This window comes from Pempheris klunzingeri, chromosome 4, assembly GCF_042242105.1.
Source record: "Pempheris klunzingeri isolate RE-2024b chromosome 4, fPemKlu1.hap1, whole genome shotgun sequence".
In the NCBI taxonomy this organism is placed as follows: domain Eukaryota; kingdom Metazoa; phylum Chordata; class Actinopteri; order Acropomatiformes; family Pempheridae; genus Pempheris; species Pempheris klunzingeri.
Genome location: NC_092015.1, coordinates 13,380,873 through 13,402,739, shown reverse-complemented (window position 1 = coordinate 13,402,739; position 21,867 = coordinate 13,380,873). Strand labels below are relative to the sequence as shown.

Sequence of the window (21,867 nt, the reverse complement as noted above, 5' to 3'; positions counted from 1 at the left end):
TCAGAACACCAGTCTTCTTTAATAGAGAGGTCTCACGACTAACTAGCCCACATTAACTCTCTTTCTCCTGGTGACAGTGTGTCCCATTCAGAGCCATGTAGGGGCAGCTGAATAGCCCGTTTATGAAAATGCCTCAGACTGTAATAAGTTCCAGAGCCTCCAGCAGAAAAAAAAACTAGCTTTAAGTAGCCCACTCCCTAAGAAACCTCTGAATTGGAGAGATGGAAAAGTCAGCACATAAACACACACGCACACACTGAACTGGGACATACGTACACAGAAACAGGATGGCAAAACTGAGTAGGCAGATGTTGTTCTTGGTTGATCATACAGGAACAAATGAAAACGTGACAGGCAAACCAAGTTCTGTGGGGCTGGATGATACATCAAGCTGTCTGTAATGTCCCTGTTGAACCAGACTTCTGAATCATGCTCTCAGAAATAATGCTGCTCCTCAACTTGATGTGACAACTTGATAACCGAGAGGGAATTTTGTTTCGAATTACATCAAGAGGCAGTATCTATATCCAAAATAACCATGTACCATGAAATGAGCGGCCTGAGACACATGCATGAGAAACACATGCGTGGAAACAACATTATTGATACTGTAGAGTGTACAAAGCACTTGTGTCAGTTTAGCCAAAAAGAGGTAATCATTGAACAGAAGGTTGCAGGTCGGGTTGAAGAAATGATTTTACATACAATTATACGTACTTAGACTAATTAGGCTTGCTGTTGTGTGAGTTTGCAGGATGTCAGACATAGTATGATTTTCATATTCATTATGAATATACTGCGACATAGAATACAGCTGTGTGGCAAACTAAAAATATCCTGCTGCACAGGATCCTGAAACTGCCAGGCCTCTAGTAGAAGTTGGTGAAAACACACAAACACACCACTGCTGGGCTTGACAGTAAAAGTTCTTTAGTCGCCCCTGGCAACCAGATATGGATCACTGTAAATCACTTTTAAGGTCTGGATGTCCTTGTTGACAACCACATTTCCTATGTTAATATGAAAATTAAGGTAGGCTAAAATAGAATAAAATAAAATCGTTATCTGTAAGGACAGCTTTCCACCCGGAAGGGTGAGAGTGCTGCTGTCACATTGATTTTCACACTAAAACAGTAAAATTGAGTCTGGGAAAACACACCGACCCACCAGCATCACTGCGTAACTACAGAACATAGCAGTGCTGACAGTGGGACAGTCAAACCTGCAGGAACTTCATCACAACTTAGGAGGAAAAGAAAACAGTGTACTACAGTTTTACACAACTGTTGACTATAAAACTTTTCTGGCAATTAGCTGTGTGATTTGCAAGTTTTTAAAAGCAATGTATGAAACTGAATAAAACACCAAAGGAGGACAAATCATTTGTACACAAGCTGCACGTCAAATAGCTAAAATGATTTGGTTCAAGGACAACAGGCCAGGAGCTGATTAGTGCTGCCACCTAATATAATCCATCTTTGCAGCAATGGTTATTTCACTTAGTTAAACTACTCATTAATAATGTGGCTCTGTGTCAGCCTATACACAGTAGAGTTAATAAGGTCCTCATAACCACACACACAAAATATTACCATTAGTCATTTAACAATAAGTCTCAACTAAACGCTCCTCACGCTTGTGCTTTCTGTAACCAATCAGATCGAGTGCTTCCTCAGACCTACTGTGACAGTTGACTGAGAGAGAAATGATAACAGCTATTTTAAAATTACAAAGTGAAAGCAAACGAGTCCTTTGGCTGAAAATGAGAAATGTACAAACAAGGCAGTTTGACTACATTTTAAAGACACTGACATTTACCACAAACTCATACTACAATACCCTGCATCACCTAGTCTGTATGCTAGCATGGCAGCCAAATGACAACTCAAGTCACCATGTCTGACACAGAAATGCTTACAATCCTCACAAATTCCCCCACTCTGTGCAAAAAAGGCTCATATATATGCACACTTATAGAAGGCTTGTCAAAGTTGACGTTAACTCATGCTGATAATTTAAAGTAAATAGAGCACAATCATCACATCAAATCACCCTGTCAGCAATTGTTATGCACTGTCCTGGCCTAATCTAAATCTAATCTAAATGGCAACCATAGAGATCTGAAAGACATGTTGATTTGAATACATTTTCTGTGATCTTTCAAATGCTACAGGGTCTTAGAAATAAAACTGCATATTAATGATCTAAAAAAAAAAGTTATGTTTATTTGTGATAAGCCAGGAGACATAAATATATACAAGAGCCTGCTGGCCTCACCCTGAGGTGTCAGTTTGTGATGCATTTTTAACCATAACCCGGGATTTACTGTCCAAAATAAGTAACTGTCATAGTTAAGGAGGAGTTTGTAGCTGAGGTTTGTCATTTGTGCCTCTTGATGGATACAGACTCCTGTCACTGGGAAGCTGACTGGTCATTTTACAGGGTGTCACTACCAGGGCAACATTTCTCTTGAGTTTTCACTGAAACACATTACCAACACCTAGGTAGCACAGTAAATCTCCAGTGGACCATCACAACGGCTCCACATTAGCTGTGAATTATCTGTCCAGTGGACAACAGTAGTTTATTGTTCAATGTCCCAATGATACTTGAAAACACTGATGCACATTTAAAACACTATGATATAAGAGCAATAAGCCACTTATTAAACACAAGAACTGACAAAATAGTAGAGGTGAAACTATTAGTTGATTAATTGACCAGGCCATTGATAGAAATTACTATAATCCCGTATTGTTTATGCCATTTTAATCAACAATGTGAACATGTGCTGATTTTGGTATTCTGATATGACTGAAAACGTAATATTTTGGGGTTTGGACAGTTAGTCATAAACATACAGTTTGAGTAGGTGAGCTTGGGCTTTGTGATGGCCAATCTAAAGAATAACCAACAGAGTGATTAATAATAAAAAATAATCATAAGCTGCAGCTGTAGAAAAGACACACTTCAATACATTGTGAGACACAATGTGAACAACAGCAATAATACAATAATAAAAATTGTAAGAGCTAGATCAATAAACAGCCTAAAAAGTTTTCTTGGTAACACATATATAAAGCCTTGGACATTGATTGCAGCTGTTCTGCTTTTGTGGACTTCAGTTTAAAATGTTAAGTCTAGAGAGGATATGTGGATCAAAGAGAAACAAAACTTTGAAAACCTACAGACAGCATTTAAGAATCAATTTTCTTACTCTCATTCAACTCTTCAGATCCATCTATAAAAGTCTGAGCTAGAACCTCTTCCTGGAAGGGGCCATTAAATTTGCAGGGAGTGAGAAAGGGAGAAAGAAGGCAGAGTCAGAGCAGGGTGGGATGAGGAGGGAGGGGCCGCACTGGAGCGGGCCTGGGCTTGAATGCTCCATTGAGGTTTGGTGTTTTGATGGAAAACTGTGGCAGAGCTGGGCCAACTGCAGCAACAGTGGCAGCAAGAGAGGCCGGGACCAGACCAGACCACGGAGAGAGAAAAAGTAGTGAAGGAGGGAGGGACGGACAGCCCGGAGGGAGCAGCACTCTGACACACAGCCATTTCTGTGAAAGGATCTCCCGAACTGACGAGGAAGGAAAACAGTGAACAATAAGGAACTAGACCGACTCGTGCGAGATTCAGAGGAAGCACTTCAAGTTATTCTCAGTTCCTCTTACAATCAGTCCAAGCAGATATAGACGGACAGATATAGACAGATAACCAGTTCCACTCTGAGTTGAACTGTAAGCAAATAATTCAGCATTTAAAAAGAGCCAACACAAAAAACTCAGAAGTGCTCATGAGGATAAGAGTTGGCAGGATGTAGTAGATGAAGACTTGATAAAGTAAGCTTTCACCCAGAGTTTTTCCTCTTGGACAATGCTGCTGTTGTAACTTGTGCTTTATGGAGTTTCTGCAGTAATCTGGAGTCTGGGCAACACAGCTCACAGCACAGGTGTTGTTGGGGCAGGGAGAGGTGGGGCCAGTATGAAACTAAGAGAGGGTTGGACACTTTTGGGAGTTGCCTGCAGGCTCCATTCCAGGAGGTGAAATACAACATAACCTTGCACACTGCAAAACATCCTCAGATGTTGGATCACACTGGGAAACTTGGCAGAAATTGACTGTAACTCTGTGGTGACGGCACAGTGTCCTCTGCTAAGTTTTCGGCTGAGTCATGCCACCGGCCTGCCAAGTACACTGTGGAAGAGGCAATATCTCCTTTCCAGCCAGCCAGCCATTCATGCCACCTCTTTAAAACTGGTCTGTGAATCTATCTCAATAGTGTAATGATATGGACTCTTGAACAGCCTGATTCATGCCTGCAGTCTGCCAATGGGAGGGAACACACACACACACACACACACACACACAGAGCTTGTTATCTAATCTATATACCTGAGTCACACAATGTGGGTACACACACACACACACACACACACACACACACACACACACACACACACACACACACACACACACACACACTAGCATGACGTCACTGCTTTCCACTCCCTGCCACTGAGAAAGAAGTAGTCTACACCCTAAACCACCCTCTGTATTACAGTCTAGTATAATATCAAACACAGTAATGTCACTCACAACACGTGACCTTACCAGGGTATCCACTGTGTATAGTGAGATATGGCTTTAAAAAAAGACAGCATTAGGTGAGTGTCTGAGACGGACAGAGAGAGAGAGGTGTGGTGTGTTAGGGAGACAAGAGCAATAGCTCTGGAGCTCAAGCTACAGCCTCAGGGGGAAAACAGTGCCCTTTCTGCCCCAATAAACCTCATCAGGATTCCTGACATGAGGGCCGGGGGATAGACATTTCTTCACGCTATGCTGTCTGCTGTCCTCCAGCACTGGGAAAGGAAAAGAGGTGGTTGCTACAGTGTCCATAGTGCTGCTGCTCATGAGCACTGCAACAAAACCAGAGAACTTTTCTGATCCACGAGTAACTCCTTTTCCTAATTCATTTTTCAGTTCAGGTTGGTATTGGAGAGATTGTCCTGTTGGTCAATTTAGCTATTCACTTTATAGAAAAGTATGTGCCTGGAATGGCAGACTTTGTGTATGATTTGGTATCCTGCAATGATCTCAAAGATTTATGAATGGCTGTTAGAAGAAAACCTATAATGATACTTGAGCTGATGCAACCTTATAGTAAAAGCACATAACGGACACCTGATTCTTTGTAAAGCTAGAAAATTATCCATCTTTAACACAACACTCCTAAAAAATTTAGTTTGGTAAATCCAAGTGATTCAGCACTGAAGGAAATCATTACGACTGTCATGGAACAACAATGTCAAAGCCAAAGATTCATATAGCAAAGGTGTAAGCAACTTGAAGTCAATCAGAGGGCAGCGTCTTCCACTGCAGGCTGAAGACAGAGCCTGTGTCCTCATACTGACTCTCATAAAGAAACAGGGGTGTGTTTTATCTAGTCACCCCTGAATCAGCAGAAACAGCCAGTCTAATGTTAATCACAGTGCTGCAGCAGGTTGCTGGTCTCCCTCCATAATATAGCAGCACACAGATACCCCTTTTCCACCAAGACCGTTCGAGGTCGAGTTAGGAGCTGGTGCCTAATCTCGAACCAGTTCTTCAATTTTGACAGCAAAGGAACTAGTTCTCGACCAGGAAAACTGGTTCCAGAGCGGCACACACACTGACTTGACTGGTCTAAAACCAAGAAACACTTACATCAGGGTCTGGGGGCAGGATTATCATGACCAACTAAAACTCTGAGATAAACAGCACACATGCATTGAACTGGTCACATTTGGATGAAAATGTAGGCTCACAGAGCCAAAAGCCACACTTGTAAAGAGACAATTTAGTCCACCATTATTGTTACTGTACTTGAAGTTGCCGCTAGAAGTACTGGGAAAACAGAGACGTATTCAGACGTATACTGCGATGTAATGGCAAAGCTCTCTAGTCCGTGGAAAACCAAAGTGGCTCTTAAAAGGTTCGTGAGTTGAACCAACTGCAAACAGGCATTAGCTGTGGCCAAGAACCAAAACTAGGTTTACAGTGGTGGAAAGGAGGTTAGAGATAGCATTTAGTTAGAGCATCCCCATTCTGAGACCCAGGGACGTGGAGTCTGAAAATGCCATATAGAGAGAGGTAGATACTGAGAGAGAGAGAGAGAGAGAGAGAGAGAGAGATACTGCTTTGTAATATCAATCGTCTGTTTCCTAGTGTTGGAAAAGTGATTGAGCAAACGTACACGTGCACTTACAAAAAGAACAAATATGTATTGTCTGTTCAGAGAATCAATGTCGTGCGAGATATGGACTATAAGAAATCTAGGATAAATCGCCAGCATCTCATCTCTGTGGCCACTGCACGTTCTGCAGAATATCATGACTTCACAAGTCCCACAGTTAGCTCGAAGGCACTAGCCTAGTTCATTTTTACAAAATCCTTACATGGACATGCGAGGACATGACGCTTGGACAAGACAGCTCTCTACCCGTGCCCCCTTTTTCTCTATTGTAGTGATCCTGTCTTTTGTGAAGTGAAAGTAATGTTTAGGCCCTGAAGCTCTCTTGGTCAACAGGGCAGGATTGTAGAGGGTGTCCACAAGCATCAACATCACAAGGCTGGGTGATAGACCCCCAACTCCCTCAGCATTCAGAGACCCAGCTACCCCTGGGGCATCGCCTGTTCCTTTTTCTCCCTGCCATCGCCCTCTCTTTTTCTCTGTGTAAATTTCTTTCCTTTCAGACAGGCTTGACTTGACTAAGATAACCACAAAAGATTTATTAATACCCATAAAAACGCACAAAAGAGACCCAGGCAAAGCCAGAGAATGAGCTAAACATTTCCACCTGTCCACTTTTCATTTTTACTTGGCTAACTGGTGAAGGCAACTGTCACTGTATTCATTGCAGGATCAAATAAAAATGTGGTGATGGTGGGATAATGGGACCGATAAAGAAAATAATGGAATTAAAGATGGATGTGATTGAGATAGTGTGTTCAAGAATGAAATGGGACCTGGCAACAATAAACTAGGCTAGTCTACAGTGTAATCAATAGGTTTGACAACTCAAACAAAACAGACAATTCAACTAATAACTTAAAAAATTGAGCTTTGAAGGCCAGTTTTAATTAAAACTATAAGGAAAATTGCTACACGACAATATTGCAGTAATTGTGAAGTTTCTCACCTTAACCAATATGTGACCATGTCATCAATAACACAACCTATTTCCAGATCGTTGTGTTACATCCATCACCTGCAACTGTAATTGTTGCAATGGAATAGCTCCATGGCGGCACAAGGTGAAATGACAGCATAGTAGGATGATGTGCTACTTAATTAGTGCTGGCCTTTAAAAACATGATTTATATTACTGGGAAGAAGGGCAAATGTGTCCTAACATAACATAATAAGAATACAGAAGAACTGCTGCAGGAGGAAGGGACTGATAATAGAGAGGAGTCAGAGTGCCAGTGTTATGGATCAACTAGTTTCTCTTTTAATTGGTGACTTTTTAATAACTGGTAATTGGTGACTGAATGTGTCAGTGGGTGGCTGTAGCGATGGCAGATGTTGAAAGCATTGTTCTTGAAATTTAAAAAAATATTATTTGGCCATGCATTGTATCAGCGGGTTAAATACAACAGGAATATAGAAATTGCACAAAAGGCCATCTCATCCTTAAAGCCTGTAGAACACAAATTAGGAGGCCAAAAAGTTTGTTAAATCACATAATACTAGCTTATTAATTATCATCTATTATCATCACAGTCATCCACTGCATTTTGGGAGATGGTAATCAATCACACGCCTCACTTTCTACAAGTGGATCTCCCTTTTACAGTTGGCCAGTGGTGCATGTGAGCGTTCGTTGGTGTAACTGACTGACTTAGTTTCATTCATTGACTACATTTACATCCAGCGTCCACCAGCATCACCCACACTCATCACTTTCCCCTAATTCTCTTCATTCTGGAAATAATACAAGAAGCAACACAAAACATTACATTGAAGAACTACCTTTACTGCTGTGGTGTTTCTACTTAGCCTACACTGAGACAGAGGGTTTTCGAATTGAAAATGTATTTAAAATACAGGACTCGGGCTACTGTGGGCTGCAGCCATGCTAAACACATATAGTGAGTATATGCCAACAGCAATCCATAACATCAGAGAGATGATATTCAAAGAATCAAAATACATGAGGGGTCCTGCCAACCTATCAGTGATTGTGCTGAGTATGCTTCTGAAACTGAGTACATATTGGAAGAGAAACCGTCAGAGTATTTGCTGATAAAGCTAGTTTTGTTTTTAAACAGATGCTGGGGACATCCAAAAACAGTCCGTGAAGCATGTAGCCTAATGTGGAATGCATGTGGAGTTGCTGTCTGATAGCTCTAACACAGCTAGCTAGCCAGCCGTTTGTCACAAAACACTACTCGTCAGGAGTTATAATTTTTTACTTCCCACTATGTCATCTTAGAAAGTCACTCTGCTAGCTGGCTAGCTAGCTTGCCAGTGTTGTAGTAGTGCTAAACCTGAGCTATTGTCATTGCCATGTGCAAGAGGGCCTTAAATATGCACCTTGACACAAACTCCTTTTCTGCTGTGTGTATGGAAGTGAAAATGGACAAATACCAAAATAGACGAGTATGCACTTGCAACAGATTAATCTGGGCTTCTCACAGTTTTGACACTTTTCTAATACTTAACCCATGGAGAACAAAGTACTACAAACACTTTTCAGTATAATGCAGCATCACCACAAATCACAACCTCCAATTTTACCATGAGGGTGAATTAACACCTCTCTGACACCATCTGAACCAATTCTAAATATGATACTCTTTATAAAGTTAGGGTTTGTCGTAAGTGTTGTGTTTGATTGCATAAGACTAACCTGATGTTCCTGTTTTGTTGGTATTTTTTGTCTACACCATACTGCACCACAGCACCACTCTGTAAAGAAGATGTGGTCTGGGCAGCATTGGTTACACAGATGAGGTTTTACTGATAAAATTTCACTCTAATTCATAATAGATGCTCCCTCAAAGCAAGGTAGGAAGATAAGGCCCTGCATATCAACTCAAAACCTGGAGTAAGTTCAAATGTATTATTTTAAAAAGCCATACTGAGTTACTACCACTGTGTCACAATTTGAGCCAAGAATAATCTTGAAATTATCAGAATGCATCAGCTAGCAACGACCTGGTGATATTTAGGCTGACAAAGGCTTGCTGTGACCTACAAAATGCTGTGACAAAGATTTTAGTGGAAAAGAAAAGCCTACAGGCTATCATAACCAAGGTGATGGTTAGAAATTATTCAGAGGATTTTGTCTCTGTGGAGGAATTCACAAACACACAAGTCACAATCTTGAAACATCACTGCCTTTGGGGAAAATCACACTCTTTCCGAAGCAGTGCGATATGGCAGATAATAGAGCCTTAAGAATCTCAAGACAAAGAACTAGGGCTGCAGCTATCATTTAGTATGCAAAATAGTATCCAAAGTGATTTATTTTTTTTGTTCAACAGTACAAAACCTTAAAAAAACGCCAAATCTTCACATGATTTGCTGTGCATTTGTGCATTTTTGCTTAATGAAATTAATGAAACGAATACTTATCAAAATAGTTGTCAGTTTCTACTTTCTAGATTAATCAACTAATTGATTAATGTACTAATTGTTGCAACACTTAAAGATGCATAGAAATGCGAATGACAACAACACACTATCCTGACGTTACCACTTAGTCTGCAACTGGCTTTGCTCATTTCCCATAAGACACATACAGTTGTACAGCTGTCTATTTGACTGCCCTACTCTAATCCTGTAGATTAATATCTTAAATATTTCTTGATCAATAAAATCCAGAAGTTTGTTTTAACTTGAACTTGAGTTTGTCTTTTTTTTAACTTTTCCAAACTGCAAAAGTTTTATCTTTTCCTTTCAGTTGCAGGAAACGTGTTAAGTCTATAAATACTACCATTCTCCCCTGCATGCTGAGCTGAAGCCTTTGCACTCCTGATCACAGCTTTAAATGACTTCTGGATACTCGTTTTAATGCACAGCTCAGAGCAGCTGACACAGCTTTCCCAGTATCAGTGCTGACTAGATGGAGCAGAAGCATACTGCATTATCAGGGAGGGATGCCAAATGCAGGAGACGCAGAGGAGAGGCTCGAGCTGTCAGGGAACAAGTCATGAGGGAACAAGTTCCACTGCAGTAAGGCAAATATCAGCTCCAGTGCCATGTTATCACTTGGTGTAAGCATGATAACTTCATCTGAAAACTGAGACAATAATATCAATACTTGCTAAATATTTCGATTATCGATTACATCTTCAGGTTTAAGTTTATCAAGATCAAATATCTAGCATTTGCTGGTTGCAATCTCTATTCATTTTATCTGTTTCACTTTACTTAAAATTAAATGCTTCAAAGTTTTGTGGCTGTTGACCAGACAAAATAAATAATCTGAAGATATCAACTTGGGTACTGTTAAGTTGTGATGGTATTCTTATATCATGATCAGTATATTCACCCAATCAATAACATAATCAACAACATGATAACCAACAATAATGAGCCAACTGATGGAAAACTTGTGAGTTGCAACCTTACTGCCATTAACTAGCCCAAGACATAACAAACTAACAATGAAGACACGTTCTAAACAGCCTCTCTGGATATACCTGACCTACACTGACAGACCTGGAGAGGAGCACACAGCGCACAGCTAGTTTGCTCCCACTGAAAGCTATTGTTTACTATTAGTGATGTCACCAGCACCACTTCCCGGGAGGGCCTCAGGGGGGGGTGGGAAAAACGTGGAGATCAGCAGAACTCTATGACAAAGAGCTAACAGCACACTAAACTGACCCATCGGCTGGCGGCCCAACTCCAATAGATGTTAGGTGCATACTCCCACCGTGGCCAACAGAGCGAAAACAAAATGCACAACACCACACACAGAGGGAGAGAGGACGGGAAAGAACAGACGGACTTAAGGAGGGAGGGGGAGATAGACAGACAACGTAATTAATCAACAAAGTCATTACCATCAACCGCTGTTGATATCAACTCCTAAAAGTGCTGCGGTCTAAACAATAATTCAGATCACGGGCCAACATTGTGCAACAGAGGCTCAAAGCCAGTTGCTTGCACAGTCTACAGACTGCTGTCACACTGTTTTGCATTTTTTTGTTTTGCATTAACATAATGACCTGCATCAAGTTCTACTGGTAGAGTAAGAACTGAGACTTTTAGGTTCCAACGCCCGTGAAAACAAAACAAACTTATGAACAAACTCACTCTAAAAAGGTATCAACCCACGCACTTCCCACTCCGGGGAAGAATATTGAACAACAAATTGATGTAGCACTGTCTAAAGCATTCACATGCAACAGCAAATCTGAGATGGCCAAATACCCTGTATGATATTCTAAGACACGCTGCATCGTCTACTAGCAATAGCAACCTAAAATAAGATGCTTTACGGCATCAGAAGTGTCTCTATGATATATTTGTCTATAAACTGCAGTTTAAATTTAGGTATAGGTTGACTGAAATGACTTTAAAGTATTGATTTGTTCATTTTATTGATAAAAGCAAACAGAAATCTGATGCTATCTACGCCAGTTGAGTCAACAGTGCCATGTAAAGTGGTCTGGTAATACTATTTAAAAAAATAAAAATAAATACAATAAATACCACCACAACAGCAGTTGGTGCCAGCCACTGCTGCCATCATGGCAGTGGGGGAGGGGGTGGTCATGTAAAATGGGGCTGAGGTTTAGCCTCTAGCTCATGCCCCAGCCGTGAGGATATTTCAGATCCCAACCTGTGCAGTAAAGCTTCCTCCTGCTCTGAGCCCACAGACCACATTCCACTGCACTGGCCTGCTGTCCTGGCAGGTATGTGGGATCCAGGTGGGAAGGCCTGACGTAATGCAGCAGCTCCACTTCTCTGTTTCACTGCCAGATTACATCAAACTAAGAAGAAACCCCTCTTTATTCTCAAAGTGCTAACACATGGGGGAATTCATTCCTGTAATGACGCAATTACAAAATATTGTCAACTTAGATCACAACGGATTAAGATCACACTGTGGGATCCTTCTCTACTATTTAGCGTGTTCTCCAGGCCGTGACACATCATTCAGCCAGCCGGTCTTAGCGACAGTGTCCAGTCTTTGAGTTTAAAGTTGACAGATGCTTTAGATAAGGTGATTACTTGACGGAGCTCAGGTTTTGTCTAAATCCAGAGATTGCTTTAATAGGTGTAGGTGAAGGTTAGCTTTAAAGGCTTAGCAGTAATAGTGATGTTGAAAGGTGTACGGGGATCACAGACTGCTGTTCTTGGGCACACAAACAGTGGCAGGCCTGCTCAGTCCTTGGACAAGTAGTACTTTACTGTCTGCACAGAACTCCATTAGCCATGCTGAGATCAGCAGAGTTTCCATCGAGATCTGATGTCCTTCCTTAGTAATTAGATTGTATAACACAGTTATTACTGAGCACAGCACCACAAAGATGTGCTTCCCTTGAAGCGTGTAAAACATATTTTCATCAGACACTGGGGCTGTGTTTCAGACACCATCACCAAACCAATGAAGTTTAGCAACATGTTGTGCTGCATCACTCCACAGGCTAAAACTGTGCATACAGTGCATTAATAAAACACAGGGGGTCGGTGCATACTGTACCTGTCAGTGAAGCTGGACTGTGTGTCACTCATTGGGCTTCCGGTTCTAGATTTGCAGCAAATTATATCCGATTAACATTTTCCAGAGTGTGATGAGGCGATTTCCTGGCGCGTCCTCCTCTGGCATCCGTCTGAAGGATTGTGAGAATGGTGTTGAGAATAAATTAATTGCAGGGCACAATTGGGTTTGTTGCGAGGCACGTCCACACAGCAGAGGAAACAAAAACACGACCTATGCGCTTTATGTTAGCCAACACTCCTGGTCACAATCTAACAGCAGCGGGGCATCTACAGTGCAGACCCTGGAAATTAACCGGGCCCTCTGTCGTATTAGCTGTACAGTCAGATGATATGCTACCCAATATTTTGGCAACAACAATAAACACACCGCGCCAGCTGGCACAAGTTGCATGCGTGCATGTATGAACTCCTGTGTGAGTCCTTTTGCATTCACATCCCAGTTTTCGTCCGATGTGAAATGTGTAAACAATCTGTACTCCACTGTAACAGACACCTCGGCCCGGCGATGCAGTCCGTCCGTCCGTCCGCCACCACCCCAGCTCGGCTCAATGGCCTCGGCTCCTAAACGATCTGTGAAGATGCTGGGAATTCCTCCAGTCCCATTTGGTATTCCCTGCTCCCAGAAATGCCCGTCTGTGTCCGTGGGGACGAGTCTCCCGTGACCATGAGAATCGCTCAATCGCGAGTTTGAACGAGCCGTGTTACAGACTAGCCAGGCGACTGCAGCTAATGTTGAACCGGCGCTACGATTCAAAAACAAAACTGCTCAGATAGTCGATTAAAAACAGAGAGGGGGGCAAAGAGAGAGAGAGAGAGAGATAGAAGCACATTAGTTGAAGATCCTTTCTCACGGCAGGCTGGCTGGTGAATCTCTCCAGCTACCAGCTAACAAAACAGATGAGCTCTTTCAGCAAAAAAAAAAAAAAACTTTGCTTCGTGTGCAAACTAAGCAAACTCCCGTTCACAACAATGAGCCGGCCAACGACCGAAAAATATAAATACAGCACGGCATCAATGTTGGCTGTTAGCCTGCGGTGTGTCTCCGTGTTGTGTCCTTCAGAAAGTCTCCTTGAGGAGCAGAAAATCCAGCGGAGTCTTGTTAGCACGGCGCTGCGCTCCTTGACTCCATGTTTCCAGATTTCAGTCGTTTCTCGGCAGAATTCCCGTGGATGGGAGCAGGCTAGCTGTGTGGCCAGCTAACGGGACACAAACTAACACCGCTCCTCTGTAAACAACCACCGAAAAAAACACACCGGGGCCGCTTAAAACTTCCTGCGAACACCAAACGCCGTTTTTTCCCACCAAGGGACGTTACTTGTACAGGAATATAACTTGCGGAAAGGTACCAAAAATCCCACTTTCTGCCGCTAGCAACGCCCTAGCCAGCTAGCTGCTGGAGTCCACTAGCGCTTCCACCAACCAACCACTTCCGCCGGGAGATGGGAAAACTCGTTTTGTTTGGTGAGCACCAACACCAAAATAACAACAACCACACCAGCACTGCAGCAAACACTCCGACCAGTGGAATACTATTCAGTTTTAGAGTATTTAATGTGTTCTTAAAGTATTGATGTGTATATTAACGTTAGGGCTGCGACGATTAATCAATTAATCGACTGACAAAAAAATAACCTGCAACAGTTTTGATAGTTGAACAGGCGTTTTTGCATCTTTTGACAGAAAAAGGCCTAAAATAATCACAGTCTCCTGCTCGAAAATGAGAATATTGCTTGTTTTCTTTGTGTTTTATGGCGGTGAACTTAATATTTTTGTGCTGTGGACTGTTGGTCGGACCAAGAAACGCTTTGAAGGCATCACTTTATATCCTGGGAGCTTGTAATGGACATGCTTCACTATTATTTTGAGAAAGTGATAGGCAGATTAATCGATAATGAAGAAAAGTCGGTTGCAGCACTAACACAGGCCACTAAATAAAGTTGTATATTAGACTATTGGCAAATTAGTCTATCAACTAATTAACTACACAACTTTTGGATATAGACAGAATCCCTCTGAGTGAGAGATGAGAGAGAGACAGAAAGATATCTTAAGTTTATTAGTTGATTAATTGATTAGTCAATCGATTAATTGTCAGATATTAAGCAAAAAGGCCAAACAATATTTTGCTCCAGTTTTCTGTTTTCTTTTTTTTCATAATATTGTAATAAATATCTTTGGGTCGAGACTATTAGATAAGCAACTTGAGACCATTTTCAAATAGTTGTATTGATTGTATAATCAATAGGTTGATTGATAATGAAAGTAATCCTTACAGTTACAGGCCAAGTTGTTTAGATGGATATTGTTTGCTTTTTCATAGCAGGGAAACCAGTCTTTCCAGTCAGCAGGCCCTTTCCTTTAGATGGTTGATTAACTTAATAATTATGTGTGCTGTTGTATGATTATTTCATGGTTTTCATGGCTCTCTGCCTGTCTGTGGTCGGCCTGGGACCAGGAGAGCAGTCATTATGTTCATTATTTACAGCTTACAGTCCATCAGTCAGTCCCTCATCCACAAGAGGACACTCCTCTTCTGGTAAAACGTCCTTAACTCATCCATATAGAGAAAGCCTGAAAGATGCTGACAAGCGATAGAAAACACACTCAAGTGATTGTATGTGAGTGTGTGTGAGTAAATACTTAAAATCCTAACGTCTGTCTGAAGGCTTTCATTCATGCTTTGCATTTATTAGTGTGTATTTATTCATGTATCTATTTAATGTGATTTACATCTCTATCTGAAAAAAGAAAATGCACTTAGGATCACACCTCCACCAATGTTATAATGCAGAATTAAAAAAAAAATGTTCATGCATGACAGACATTACTGCAATACTTTACTGTTGTACTCCTATTCTTTTACATTTCTGGTAGCTGAACCTCTACTGTAGGATACTGCAATATGTGCATTACACTGTTTATTACATACAATATCATACAATATAGTAAACACTATGTGCTCCTATGAAAAAACCATTGAATTCAAAGAGAACAGCTCGACTGTCCTCCTCACTGGTCATGCAAAAACACTCTAATTAATATGACGCCATCATGTGGACAACTTAAGTCACTTCAGTCTCAGTTCAATCTGAGAGTCATTTACCGATGCAAATGCTGCTCATCATAAGCTACATTTTAAAATGTATTCAGAAGCATACAAACAATCTATCACATCTTTATTTCACTTCACACAGGGATTAAAAAAGGCAAATTATGAAACCCCAAACAGAAAAAGGTTCTTCTGTACTCCTACATCTGTGGGAGGGTTTACAGTACAGTACAAGACAAAAAAACCCCCAAAAAACCAGGAAAGTACATTCAGGTAACTAAGGCACACACCAGTTAGATTTTTACTTTCTTGGACATAATGGAGATCGTCACCATTTTGTCCAATGGTGATGTTCTTAACAGTGGCAGCCAGGTAAACAGACCTTGTATGAGAGCAGCAAAAATCAATAAAATATAAATAGGACAACAAAGGGACGACAGGTGTTTTAACACTTACTGCAGGAGTTCATGTGCACTAAAAGAGCAAACAAGATATAGTTGTAATAATAAGAATATAAAGTCTGAGCACAGAGATGAAAGCTGGCAGTGTGGATCAAATCTCGTCATGGAGCGAACTAAATCACAACATGCTCTACACATAATAAGTCACCTGCCTGCATCCCATGATGCACTTTTGTGTTTTGTGTCTGGACAATGCTGTTTAAATCTATATCAGAATATAAAGATTAATATTTTTCTGATAATTAATATCACATTACGGCAAAATCTCACACGAAATTCAAAAATTCATCCAAAACTCTTCACACATGTAAATCAAAAAAAATGAAAGAACTATTTTTTGCATGTTAGTTTGTTTGAAACCCTTTTATAATCTCAATCTGATTTTATTGACAGTGAATCAATGGTAACTGTTCCCCAGCCCTAGTAGTGTGTGTGTGTTTATCAGTGACTTGACTAAATGTAGGACTGATAAAACATTTTAGGGGCTAGAAACAAAAGATGCTCCTGCATGTACGATGGAGCAGGTTTTCATCCTGTCGCAGGTCAGAGGTCATCTGGTTGGTCCTGACAGTAGCATACGGCTGTCTCTAAGATTCAGACAAAATAATAATAATAGCAGAAGCAGAGGTCAAGATAAAAGATCAATGCACTTTACAGATAGCTCACAATAAGTTGAATGTAACAATCAAGTCTCACCTAAAATAACTGGGAGCTATCAGTGCAGGGAGTACATCTTTTATCTGTCTACATTCACACAGTTGGCGCAGTGAAATCAGACACACTTCAAATTAGTTTAAAATACTACATAACTTCAAATTCTGTCAGCATTTCACCAAACATTTGATGATATTTAAAGTTTACATAAATATCCAAATGGACTGCAAAATAATAGCATTACCAGTGTAGAGCTACGTAAGTGGGAGCTTCCTTTCCAGAAATCTCTTTATATCAGGGAAGTAAAATAAATAAAATGTTTTTGGGGCATGGAATAGCTTAGAGGAGTTAATATAAACTATATCAAACAATCAATCAAACACATGAAAACACGTTTCTCTGGAATTCACCTCGACCGTCTGGTATGACTTCATCTCCCTGAGTATACATTTCACATCTGTGCAAAGTCTCACATGTGCCTTTTTCTCACATACGCCAAGAAAACAAACAAAACAGTATTACAAGGAAACCAATTGTAACTTTGTGATATGACTACAAATGTTTCACAAGGACGCTGGACGTTACATGTAAACTGTTTCTGAGCCACACTCCACCGTAGCCGACAGCAACATCTGTTCATGTGTTTATAGAAAGTGCTTTGGTTTTCAGTGACAGAAACTACATCTGTGTTGTTTGTTAACTGCGCCATTTACACAAAAATCTAACATGTGTTCAGCTGCAACAACTACAGAAAAAGAAAGAGTTGTTTTCCCAAAATGCACAGGTGTTGGACTTTACAGACAGATGCCACATGATATTTCTCAACATAGGAAACTATGATTTTGAAATATCCTAATCTCAGTTTAACATACAAAAGGTTGATTTTCTTTGTAATGTCTCTTGTGTGCCCAAAGTGAAAAACACAGACATTATGTAAATTGATTTATTTTAGAGAAGCACGAGCCCCTCAGTCCATCTTTCCTTCATGACCATTAGCTGCCACTGTCTCTTGTTGGTCTCTCTGCTGTTTGCGCCAGCTCTTGCTTTTCCGTAAGGCAAATCGAACAATGTCCACCATAAACACCCAGGATAGCGCGTACATGGCCACTCCCCCACACTTGATAAAGAATCTGGGTCTTGGGGAGATCAGCTCACAGTACAGCATTGTGCCTCCCACAAAGATTCGCATCACCACAAACAGCAGCACAAACGAGACGTCCACAATGTCCCCCAGCAGCGTCCTGTAATGTCCCGTCTGTTTGAGGAACCAGCGTGCCTGCAGGAGGGGGTTGGTGATTTCGCTGCCAAAGAGCACCGCGCAGGACTCGATGCCAGACTCCCCCAACCACAGGGTCAACAGGATTCCCAGGATGCTCATGGTGTGGTGGGCCAACATGACTGGTCCCTCTGTGCGGAAGTACACGCACCAGGCCATATCGAAAATGAAGTAGCCCAGGCTCACTATCATGGCACTTATCTGCAGAGGAGTGTTCTTAGTACCTGGCACCCGTGAACAGAAACAGACAGTTCTTGGTTAAAAACAAACTTGCTACCGCAGAGGTAAAAGGAGTTTTAAGCATGAAACGAGCTTAAAATTAATAATAATAATCAACATGTGGAAACAAAGGAAACTTTGTGCAGCAAAGAGTAAAGATATGAAAGGTAAAATTATTTGGTCACTGCTGAAGGGTTTATTAACACTTTGTTCTCATTGGTAGTTAGAGTCACATCGTTCACACTAACAACTGCTTCAACAACATGCTGAGAAATGTAGTTTGTTGAGAGTTGAAACGTTGTCAATCAAGACAAAGTTAAACTGCAACTATGTCAATGAATGATGAAAAAATGCCAACCATCACCTTATGAGGATTTACAGCTTTGTCTTCGTATGGCGTGAGCTAACTCAATTCTTTGGGTTATGACAACAAAACCTTGAGGGACTAATCAATTAATCATGAAAATAATTGTCAAATTAATTGAAAATGAATATAAGCATTAGCTGCAGCCATAAAGCAACATTTCCAGGTTTAAAATGCATTATTACTCCAGCAGCATTTACAACATAATGATATGAAAGACTGTGGCTTCAGTTTATTTGACCTTATATCTTTGTGACAGCCTTTATTGTTTGGTGAACACGTCTTAAGTTACACATTGACCATTTAAATCCACAGAGGGTGAGCATCCTACCTGGATAAGTGAAAGGCCAGGGTCCATCCACATAGCCTATGTACGCGGTGATGCAGACTGCCAGGATGCCGTGTACCAGGGTGACGAGGCGGCAATTCCATTCGTAGCTCCTGGACCCGTTAATGTTACACAAGATAAAGTAGAGAGAGACCCAACAGGACAGGCACAGGAGCGTGCAAACCACAAGCAGTGCCATCTTCTCCTCTACAGAAAAGACAACCAAGAAGAACAGCTAATACCAACTTGCAAAACTTGAAAAACCTGCATGCCAGCAGTCATCAAGCCAACTCAGAATCACATTACATAGAAAGAGAGAAATGCATAGAGGCACATCTTACTCCGTAATATCGCTTACAGTAGAAAGACACGGTATTACCATCCAGAGACTTGGACTGTGCAATCCTTTGTAAGTGACCAACAAATAGCCTTTGCTTGAACTATAATAGCACTATAGTTAGCCGGCCGAGGGTCTGGTGGGGTGAGGGGGACGTCTCTTCTTCTGCTGTGACGTTTGTACTAGGAGGTGAGACCATGCAGATGGACAGGCCCACACTCGGTGGACTGGAACAAGATGTACACTTGAGTCTCAAAGACTTTCAGCAAGTTTCAAAACTAGATGAGAGGTTACTGGGTGCTGGGCCTCAGACGGTTCTCATGAGAGAGAAAGCTCCTTTCAGTAGTTATTCAATGCCAAGTGCCCTTTGAAAACGCTATAAATCAATCCAAATTATATTGTTGTTGGCTGGGCTGTTATGTGCGGTGAAGTTAACAGTTGTATGGATGGATGGATGGATGGATGACAGGGTGGCACAGGGAGGTGAAGCTGTAATGCTATAGGAAGTAGGATAACTCAGTTGGGTACCTTTTCAAAGCGGTTTTCTTTAGATGCCACTATGCAAAATAGGATGGCAAATCTCCCCATTAAGCATTATTAAATGTCAAAAAATACAGAAAAATTTTACCCGGTGTGATGTATTAACATTACTTGATTTGTTCAGCAAACGGTCCAAAACTCAATTTATAATCACATTTAAACTGTAGCAGCTTCAAATCTTTACACATTAGAAGTGAGAATATGTCGATCTTTTTGAAATGACTCATCAGTTATTAAAATAATAAAGCTGATGATCGACTAACCTGGACAGATCAGGACTGTTGGGAGTGTCATGAACAACTCACTTGTCCAAACACTCACCAAATAAAATACACACTTGTCCAGACCAAGATGGGATATGGATGTGGACATAAATCAAACTATGCACACTATGAATAACATACAACACAAATAAGTTGTTATCCAGCAAACGACACGTCGTTGGACAACTTCGTTTGGGTTTATTTCCAAACTCTTTACAAAGCAGCATACTAAATGGATATAATCAGAATCAGAATTCCTTTAATAATCCCCAGGGGGAAACTGCTTTAAGAGACATATTGTAGTTCATGTAAAATTCATGTAAAACCTATTTTAAATGTTTGTGTGTTCTGTGTGCTTTTAAATCTTTCCTGGTTAAATAAAGTTTTATACATTCATGCAGATGAGATATTAGGACTATTTGATGCTCTTTGAATGACAGAAGTGGTTCATATGTTTATAAGATAACACAAGATGAAAAGATGCACATTGGCACCACTTTAATTACGTTCCCATGGAAACCTGGGAAATTACAACTAATATGTAGTTAGCATCTAGCTAGCTTGACTAATGTTAGCGCTAATGTTTATTCCCTTGCTAACCTTAAACTATGATAACTACTTCCTAAACTGACAGGGTTAGAGGACCAAAGTTTATCCCTCGTTTAATTTCAGAGGATGCTCTCACACCGGCTAACTCCCCAGTTAGCTGGATCAGATAGCAAACTAACCGGTAGGAAGCTAACGTTAAAGGGGCTAACAAACTGTGTATTTGTGTGGCTTTAACTTGTCCACAAAGGCAGTAAAATAGCATTACCTTGATAGCGCACATGTGTCCGTCTCTTCCTTTACATCCTGGGTGATGTTGTGTCCTGCGGAGATGTGTTTCTGAAGGAGGGTGTCAAAGGTTTGGCTGCTATCTGTTACCTTTAGCTGCTGGCAGCAACAGCCTCCTCCAGCATCCCTTAGTTTCTCCTCCTCCTCTGTATCACTCCCTGTACAAGCAGATACAGCAACTAGAAACGTTGCGTCCTGCTTGTGTCATCCCACACTAAAGTGTAATTTAGATTGTATAGCAGGCCAGTCTTGATTAACAAACAAAGCATGTGTGCCTCCTCCCTGATGTCTGCCCAAAGCGACGGATGTTGTCTCATCTTCTCTGAACAGTGGAGACACCCTGTGGTCAACAGCAAGAACTACACACACGCTCTCCTCCAGCAGGGGGACAAAATGGAAGAATTACTCAGTAATCACACTGCTAATATCATAATGTGTTTAATAGAGAGCTGCACACTGGTGTATATGTCTGCATGACCTGGGTTGAAATCATGGTGGTGAGCCGCGCCAAATATTTTGGGGGCATCCTGGTCGCTGAGATGATTATACTGTAGCACATATTCAGCCCAGACTATAGCTTTTTTTTTTTTACTACCGACACTTTTTTCCTCCCTTATTCCTTTTCAGATATATCTACTGTATATTGTCCAATAAAAGGCATGAAATACTCACAAATATGTACAAAACAATTACTTACAATTCTATATGCAGTGCAAAGAAAGACTTTATTGAAACAATTAAAACATATTAAAACACAAGTCTTAAAATGGTACGTCACCTAATTGCTTCATTTTCTCTTTATGGCAACTTTTTACATCATATTC

General features: G+C 40.9%; 2 protein-coding genes across 2 annotated transcripts in view; both read right to left on the bottom strand.

The window, feature by feature from the left end:
• arhgef12a (Rho guanine nucleotide exchange factor (GEF) 12a) overlaps positions 1-13,640 on the bottom strand; it is a 36,703-nt gene extending 23,063 nt beyond the window's left edge. Inside the window, exons 1-2 of the mRNA XM_070828855.1 lie at positions 13,212-13,640; positions 12,699-12,828 (exon numbers count right to left, since the gene is read on the bottom strand). Coding sequence (XP_070684956.1) covers positions 12,699-12,730 — 32 coding nt within the window. The 5' untranslated portion in view covers positions 12,731-12,828; positions 13,212-13,640. The remainder of the gene's footprint in view (positions 1-12,698; positions 12,829-13,211) is intronic.
• A 4,105-nt stretch (positions 13,641-17,745) lies between these two features.
• On the bottom strand, positions 17,746-19,268 carry tlcd5a (TLC domain containing 5a). The gene is made up of 2 exons (XM_070829761.1): positions 19,073-19,268; positions 17,746-18,382 (listed from the first exon to the last, which is right to left on the bottom strand). The coding sequence occupies exons 1-2, from the start codon at positions 19,266-19,268 to the stop codon at positions 17,850-17,852; spliced, it is 729 nt and encodes a 242-aa protein (XP_070685862.1). The 3' UTR covers positions 17,746-17,849.
• Positions 19,269-21,867: the final 2,599 nt, after the last annotated feature.

What these genes read in the sequence shown, in the direction of transcription:
- tlcd5a (XM_070829761.1), bottom strand. Translation starts at nt 19,268, where the DNA reads ATGGCACTGCTTGTGGTTTGCACGCTCCTGTGCCTGTCCTGTTGGGTC. An exon ending in CTGGCCTTTCACTTATCCAG is followed by an intron (nt 18,383 to 19,072) that starts GTAGGATGCTCA and finishes CACGGGTGCCAG; the next exon opens with GTACTAAGAACACTCCTCTG.